This window comes from Rhagoletis pomonella, unplaced genomic scaffold (assembly GCF_013731165.1).
Source record: "Rhagoletis pomonella isolate Grant_MI unplaced genomic scaffold, Rhpom_1.0 Rhpom_scaffold_00006, whole genome shotgun sequence".
In the NCBI taxonomy this organism is placed as follows: Eukaryota; Metazoa; Arthropoda; class Insecta; order Diptera; family Tephritidae; genus Rhagoletis; species Rhagoletis pomonella.
The window spans coordinates 14,808,999-14,817,380 of record NW_023458560.1 but is presented as its reverse complement, the minus strand read 5'-3'; the positions used below and the strand labels follow the sequence as shown (position 1 = coordinate 14,817,380).

The following is an 8,382-nucleotide window of genomic DNA, read 5'->3' as shown; positions in this document are numbered from 1 at the left end:
CTTCGCTGATAAGAATGTACCAATCAGTGTTTGTTGCTTTCGGTCTGAGAGGAAACTATGGAACCAATTAAGTTCGGAAATCTCTATATAATTATGTTCCAGTTTTTTCAACATAATATTGTCTCGAAGGCTCTTTTGAGATCATTGAATACAGTACAATATTCATCCTGGAATTAAGGTCCTCTTTCCATTGTGATAGAACCAGCTCTAGAGCAGTTTCACATGAGTGTTTAGCCCTGAAACCTGATTGCTTCTTAATGAGTATATTATTAGACTCGATATATTATGTTAATTGGTTTTTTACAGCCGTTTCCAATATTTATTCCAATTTAGGGAGGGTATTTATTGGCCTTACTTCCTCAGCTTTAATGGTATTTTTAAACTTTTTTACTGGGACTATGGTCGTAGTTTTCCATTCATTTGGTACAGTTCCTGGCCGTAGGCTATTATTTACTAGCAGGGCGTAAAAGTGACCCATATATTCCACGGAATCTTTACTCACATTGTTTTGAATTTCTGAACAATAGAGATAACATCATTTGTACTAATTTCATCAAATTTAAAAGTAGTTCGACGATTTTCCTGGCGTATCAAGTCCCCGTCAATGTTTTCTATATTTCTATTTATCTCGACGATACTATCCACAAAGAAGGTGTTTAACTTGTCGGCAATTTCACTACTATTTCTGTACATTTTGCCATTGATAAGCACTTCCATGATCATTGTGTAATAATAACAAGGTGTTGTCAGTAACTTAACCTCACTTTTTCGGCAGGTCTATTCCGGTCACGCATTTTAAAGTACTAGAAAAGGTACTAATTATTTACTACCTTTAATCCGTTGTTGCATACTATTTCAAATTAAATGTAGGAAAATATATAATTACAGGCTTATAAGCCTGAATATATGTTTGTATCGGCCGCTCCACACAGATTGGACATATATTGTAACTTTAAAGAAGTAAAAGCTGTAAAATAAGGCAATTTCCTATAAGACTGTAAATGATTTTCTAAATAGATTAAAACACATAAATATCGATAATATAAGCGAATTCCTAATTTAACCATGCAGCCACTCTATTCTAGTGTATCAGTAGTTCATTTGGCTCAATATTATGGCAATGCAGCAAAAGTTATTTAATATAAAAAAGCGCCTTTCCATACGATTTTTGTGTACGTTTTTTTCCATTGATAACCACGATATCTTTTATTTTTCTACTTTTTGAGGACAAAAATTATACAAATCCAGCAATTTTAAATATTAATATTGTTCTGAAAACACCAAGTTCCTTAAAAATCGCGATAAAACGAATCTTGTCAAAATTACAACAAACACGTCGCTACTGACAACACCTTGTTATTATTCCACCATGGCTACTGACAACACCTTGTTATTATTCCACCATGTCCATGATGTTTTCTTTGTTGTCAGTGCTATTGACAATATTTCCACATCAAACGACTATCATTTCTATTTATATCAACTTTGTTTTCCAAATATTGTGTTTTTTTAGTTTTAATCATTTTCTTATACCTTTTCTTTATTTCATTATATTCTACCCAATCACCTGTGACTATTGCCTTTTGGTATGACTCGAATTTTTCCTTATTGGTTTCAGTCAATTGTCTGTCATACCATTTATTTCTAATTTTAACGCGAGTTTGTACCCTAGAAGTAAGTTTAGTCATACTCGAAATCAAGCTGTGATACGATACGAACTCAGATATGTACAATATGGCTGACTTCCAAAACGTCAATTGCATTGCATACGTACAAAGTGTAATGTTCCATAACGCCGAACTACAATTGGTTGACAATGTATAATTTTCGAAAAGTTATCGAAACGCATCGCTAGAGTAATCAGCGCATCAGAAACAAAGTTGATGCGTCGTTTGTTTTTGGTTACCATTTGTGTTTTAAAAATGGAAAACTTTGTTGAACAGCCACAAAAAAAGCAACAAATTTCAACCCAAATTTCAAACTTTTTGCTCAGTATTGTTAGAATTATTTGAGTACACAGTTTATTTTTGTGTAATGATGTGGAAGTTTCATAGTGCATTCAGTCTAATAGTGTGCAAGTTTTAAGTAGCTAAAAATTGCCGTTGATTGTTCAGAGTTTTGCGGGTTTCTTCATATAAAAATGAATTGTGTCTATTCGTTGTATGGAAGCAAATGGGACAAAAAATTCTAAAAAAACATCTGGAATTTTCAGCCTCTTGAAATTTGCACACATCAGACTAACATTTAATGTGCTATAAAAATGTGTACTCAAAAAATTTCTAACACTTCTGAGAGTAAGTTTGAAATTTGGGTGAAAACCTGTTCCATTTACAAAGTTTTAAACTTGAGTCTATATGAATTTTGTTAGAGAATGAACTGTATTTTATTGAGATTTCTTACAAATAAATAATTAAAAATAAGTGGCAAACAATATATCTTTGGGATGGGGTGCTGTTGTTGTTGTTGTTGTAGCGGCTACAACAACCCCGCCCATATCGGCCGTTATCTCAGTCGTTCTCGTCTAGTTCCACTAACGGCAGCCCCAAGAAGCGTGCAGCCTCTATGGGGCCGGTCCACAGGGACGACGCCGTTAGGGTTGTGGGGTTTTCCGGGCATGCGAAGAGATGTTTCGAGTCGTGAGGGGTCTCTCCGCATGCTGGACCTTGTTGCGGCTCTGTACTTTATTGACAATAGCGGTTGCGTGCGCAGAGAAGGAGAGCAGGCTGTCGAATGTTACGAATTGGTGTGTCATCTGTGTCATCGACGTGAATTCTTAGCGGTAGCCTGACGTCCTTCGTCCAGGTTGTGAACAGGGTCGCAGAGGATTTCGTAGGGGAGAGGGCTAGACCCTTTGCAGTGAAGAAGCGAGAAAGTTCAGAGAGATACCCGTTTACTTTCGAACACAGGTCGTCAATTCCATTCCCAGTCACCATGATCGAGCAATCGTCGGCGTAAGAGGCAATCGAGACTCCCTCTGGGGGTTGAGGAGGCTTTGAAATGTAAAAGTTAAACAGTAGCGGGGAAAGGGCACCACCCTCTGGAACCCCCTGTTTTATTTTTCTAAGTTTGCTCTTTTTGTCTCTAAACATTACCGACGAGTTTCGACCACTCAGATAATTTGCCGACCACCGTTTGAGGCCTCTGTGGGAGAGAGGAAGCCTCTGTACCTTCTAGTAGCGTGGAATGGCTGACAGTGTCAAAGGCCTTTGACAGGTCCAACGCTACTAGAATCGTTCTCTCACAGGGACATTTACAGTTAAGGCCCCGAGTTATCTGAGTGTTTATGGTGTTAAGTGCTGTTGTTGTACTGTGCACTTTACGGAAACCATGCTGATGCTTCGCTGGGGTCAAGTGGTTTGTGAAATACGGGACCAGCGAGGCCTCGAGTGTCTTCGCTACCGGGGAAAGTAGTGTTATCGGCCGATAAGAATCTCCTATGTTGGCGGGTTTCCCCGGTTTGAGCAGTGGGACCACTCTCCCCACCTTCCATATGTCTAGGATGATGAGAGTGGTAATGGACAAATTGCGGACCTCCGTTAGGTACGCTACCCCCGCAGGACCAAAATTTTTCAGCATCAGCATGCATATTCCTTCGGGACCCATAGCTTTGGTGGCTTTCGCCTTCCCGATGGCCACCTGAACTTCACCGCAAGTGAAAGCAAGGGGGCACAGGTTGTTGGCAGTTTGTGCAGCCTTCTGGTCACTCGACGCTTGGCTTTGTCCGCCGGAGGATGCAGTATGAACTGCCGCCTAAAATCGTTCGCGCATCGCTCCGGGTCTGACGAAGCATGGTCGCTGAAAGAAATTTCGACTCTGTCGTCGTGCTTCGTCGGATTGGACAGTGACCTCACGGTTGACCAAAGCTTACTCACACCAGAGGTGAAGTTACAGGTATTCAGATGCTCTTCCCACTTTTTCCACTTATGTACGTTTATGGGGGTGCTATTGACCGACACTGTATATGTATACATATATCAGGGCTTATATTTATTTATTTCATCGATGATGTTAATGCACACCTGGTATATCACTTTTTGGAAATTTTATCTATTAAATTGCAAAGTTAAAATTATAATCAGTGGTGACAATGAAGTCCCAGATGAGTTCTATCATGGGAAATAGTTTTTGTAAAAATTGCAGATATATCGTATAGAATATAAGCGCTCGATATATATTGGGCCGTATGAATAAAAACTAAGCAATTGCTTTTTTTTTAAATTTCATACCTTTTACTTCAATTTTGTTTGAATAAATTGAGTAAAAGATCTGAAATTTTAAGAAAAAGCAATTGCTTATTTTTATTCATACGGCCCATTGGCTCATCCAGCTATACTTTTTTCTCAGCTTAAATAAAACTCTTAAACCGGAACGGGATGTCGTAATCTTTATTGTTATCCGAAAGAACAATCTCTGGCATTTACTTCTTAAAAATAAATTCATTCCAATGTTGACCGCTGACAGACCATAATCGTCGATATTGAGCGCTACCGTACCATGATAACTGCCTTTTTGTTGCTTGTAATTGAAGCCTGTGAAGTCGGCAACATTTGGTTTAAGCAAGTTATCGTGTGATATCAGAGAGTAATTGAAAACTAGACCTTCCGTGTGGACCACATACAGCCTAATCACAGGCAACATTTGAATAAAATTATTTTTAAAAAGTAAATGTGCGAGAATTTTATTTCGGGTAATATTAAAGATTCCGTCATCCAGTTCTGTTTTAAGTATTTTATTTAAAAAGAAAAAACAGGCCTATATGGATCAACCTGTACATGTGTATCATCGAAACGCTATATTATCCAGTTGCAAAAAAAATAAATTTACCAATTTCTTCCTATTATTTCTAAGTTTTTTTTATTAAAGGGTTTACTTGATCGAACGCATATACATTATTGGCCAATACAATAGCACCCGCATTTCAAAGTGATATTGTTTGCCACCCACGTTTATATATTTATTTTTAGAAATTTACAAAAAAGCATCAAATTTTCACCCAAATTTCAAACCTTTTTCTCAGAAGTGTTAGAATTTTTTCGAGTCCACAGTTTTATAGTCCATGTAATTTTAGTCTAATATTGCGCAAGTTTTAAGTGGCTAAATATTACCGTTGATTTTTTAGAATTTCTTCGCTGTATGGAAGCAAATGCGACAAAAAACTCTAAAAAATCAACGGTAAGTTTTAGCCACATGAAACTTGCATATCACAGACCAAGGCGCATCCATACAAGGTGGTGGCAATTGCATATAAGTAAAAGTTCCGTGTATTTTCTTATTGCTTTTTGGTACATCTGGATGTCAAAACGAAAGGGAATGGGAGATAATTTTCGTAATTTCGTTTTGTTGACATCCTAAAGTTGCGCCTTTTCGTCCTGTAGGTACTAGTGTAGAGACAAAAATATCCATTCAGCTGTTCAATCAACACCACCTTGTATTAATGCGCCTTGTTACAACTAAAATTTAATGGGCTTTAAAACTGTGTACTCGAAAAAATTCTAACACATCTGAAAAAAGTATGAAATTTGGGTGAAATTTGTTGCGTCTTTTTGTAGTCTTTTTAAAAGTTTCAAACTTGGTTTTATATGAGTTTTGTTAGAAAATGAACTGTCTTTAAATTGAAATTTTTTGAAAATAAATAAATATAAATGGCAAACAATGAGGCGAATTCTTGATTTCGTACGAATCGAAATTTTGAAAAGTTTGTGTAGAAGATGATTGAAAAAGTTCATGATGTTCGATTCGTAGGAAAACCAGAATACGCCCCAATATCACTTTGAAATGCGATTTGATTGCGTCCAATAGTGTCATTATCTCCCTATTAAAGCATTCCTATTTACATATATGACTAGTAGATTAACATTTTATCTAGGCGAGCAAAAACACTTCACATTGATAAATCCATTAAGTAACATCTGGCAGCACCGCGCGTATCGCAGTGCAGAAGACGAGCAGCCAGCGGTCGGTTTGTATTTAACAGCTCAGCAGGTTGCGAGCCGTCCGATTGCCTGTTTGCCTACCCGCCTCTGGGTTTCCCAAATTTGTCTACAACTAGCAGGTCGTGCATAATCCGATAAATAATTATGTTCTTTGCTTATACAGTATTGCAGTGAAGATCAGTGAGAATAAACCAAGTAACAGCAGTGTGTCGGAAGTCAAAAATTGCAAGAACACAATGGATTTAGGAGAATCTAATCAAGCAGCTGATGGACCACCACAAACAATAACCGCAGGACTAGTTACAAGTTCAAACGCAGAAACAATCGGGATAGCATCAAGCTCTGTAAATTTTGGGGAGTCAACAGTGGGTATAACTGCACCATTAAATAATAAAATCTTAAAACGTTGTTTGAGTGTGCCAATATTACGCGCTGGTCCTGCATCCACTTGTATGACAACTCGATCTGCAGCCGCAGCTTTGGCGATGCGCAACGGGGGACACGCAGCTAACCCCAAAGAGACGCTAGCTACACCAAAGAAGAGTCAAACGTTTACTATGCGTGATACTATTGGAGATGTTTCTTCTGGTAACAATTTCAGTCATAATATGCAAATTGGAATACCACGTTCAAATCCTTCCTCAAGGTATTATTTTAACAAAACTTAAGCTTTCTGAATGTCTAACATTTAGTTACACTTATAAATTATAGAGAAGTATCACCAGCTCCAATGTTTAATATATTTGCACCAAGAGCTCGTCGTTATTCGGCTAGTTATACACCGCATGGAGCAGCTGGTGCTGCAGGCAGTGCTGCTGCGGCAAGTGGTTTACCACTGTGTCTCACGCCACGAGTTTCTCAATTGCGCCAAGAGGAGTGCGTTGACATGGTAAACAGTCGTGAAGCAAATCATGAACGTGAAATACACAGTGCCATGCAGATGTCACAAAGTTGGGAGGATTTGACTTTAGTTGCTGAAAATTGGTCCTGTAAATCAGAGGAGCTAAGCAATCCCTTGCAGGTCATGTTGCCCTCTGCGACAGCATGTTGTTCAAGTCCAAGCCCAACAAGGTATTAAAACTATTGATTATTGCAAAAAAAAGAAGAAATTATATATAATTGGCGCTTACTCCATTCTTACAGTAATCGCGCCGGAATGAAGCTTCCTTATGGCTTGTCTCCATCGCCAACAAGACGTACTTTCGCTACGCGTCGCTCAATGTCACCAATTGCTATGCGGCCCTCGCAGTTAGGCCCTGTTAAACGTAAATTTGAGCTGGATGACAGTGGCCCTGGCAGTAATTGGAATGTATACTCCCAACCACCATTAAAGAAAATATTTACCGAGAGGTAGAGTTAAGCTGAAACTCAAACTTTGTGTTTGATTTCTAATTTATTATTTTTTAGTCGGGGAACTTCGCCTGTTTGTCAGTCACCATCTTCAATATGCCCCAGTCCAGATTCTGGAACATATGATGGTCGAATAACACCAAAGCTATTCATTTCAAAGTTATGCACCAACAATACAAATAATAATTCAGCATGTTCATCGCCGAGTAGCAGCGTAAGTGGTGGAATCATCGACTCAACTACTACCTTAGGTATATGTTCATCCGCCTCTTCAACGACTTCTTCCGTTTCTGGTGGTAGTGAGCCTATGTGCATTGGAGGTGGTAGTATTGACGAAGGCATTTCCATTGCGGACAATGATGACAAACTTACAAATAACACTGTTTCGACAACTAGTAATGCATCCGTAGGCAGTGGTGATACAAGCGGAGGTAATGGATTGCAACCAATGAGCACAGATATACAAGATGATGCTACATTATTAGATGACATGAAGAGTGAAACATCCTCGATTGGTGGATGTTCAAGTATCAGTATCGAATTGTCTTCCTGCGATAGCGCCTCTAAAGCCGCTGCTAGTTTTCTTAATAGACTGAACGTTGACGATATTAGTACAAGTCCACTTGCAGTACAGAAGAGCTTCTACATAAACAAACAGGGTTTAACAGGACACAAAAAGTTTATCGTAAGCAGTGGTGAGCAAAATGATAGTATTAACGTAAACACCAGCGCAAGCTCCCCTGCTCTGATTGTAAACACGGCTGATGTTGCCTCCACTTCATGCACAAGCGGATCATAAATAAAACGGTTGATATTTGATTTTCGTAATAAATTAGTTATCTAATAATTAATCAAGAATTAATTTCTGCATATGCTGAATATGTTGATTTGCCCCTGATATTAAGCAAAAATTATGCTGGGCTACGTACCTACTACTTATAATAATTAGAATTACATACCTGGAAATTTCTTATTCGTTTAAGTTTACAAACATATTCTATTTTTCGCCATCACTTATTGTTATCAACTAATTTTTGTAGAGTTGAGTTGTCACCACATATTGATGTTATAATTATTTGCTATAATATTTGTTTGTCAT

At 38.2% G+C, this 8,382-nt stretch overlaps 1 protein-coding gene across 1 annotated transcript; it reads left to right on the top strand.

Annotated features, from left to right (window-relative positions):
• Positions 1–5,945: 5,945 nt before the first annotated feature.
• On the top strand, positions 5,946–8,375 carry LOC118740441. Its single transcript, XM_036471989.1, has 5 exons — positions 5,946–5,959; positions 6,097–6,579; positions 6,645–7,004; positions 7,077–7,283; positions 7,341–8,375. Exons 2-5 carry the CDS (start codon positions 6,170–6,172, stop codon positions 8,080–8,082), a joined length of 1,719 nt encoding a protein of 572 aa, XP_036327882.1. The 5' UTR covers positions 5,946–5,959; positions 6,097–6,169; the 3' UTR covers positions 8,083–8,375.
• The last annotated feature ends 7 nt before the right edge of the window (positions 8,376–8,382 follow it).

Coding starts and splice junctions, on each gene's coding strand:
- LOC118740441 (XM_036471989.1), top strand. CDS start 6,170: ATGGATTTAGGAGAATCTAATCAAGCAGCTGATGGACCACCACAAACA. Junction 6,580..6,644: donor CGTTCAAATCCTTCCTCAAG/GTATTATTTTAA, acceptor TATAAATTATAG/AGAAGTATCACCAGCTCCAA. Junction 7,005..7,076: donor TCAAGTCCAAGCCCAACAAG/GTATTAAAACTA, acceptor CCATTCTTACAG/TAATCGCGCCGGAATGAAGC.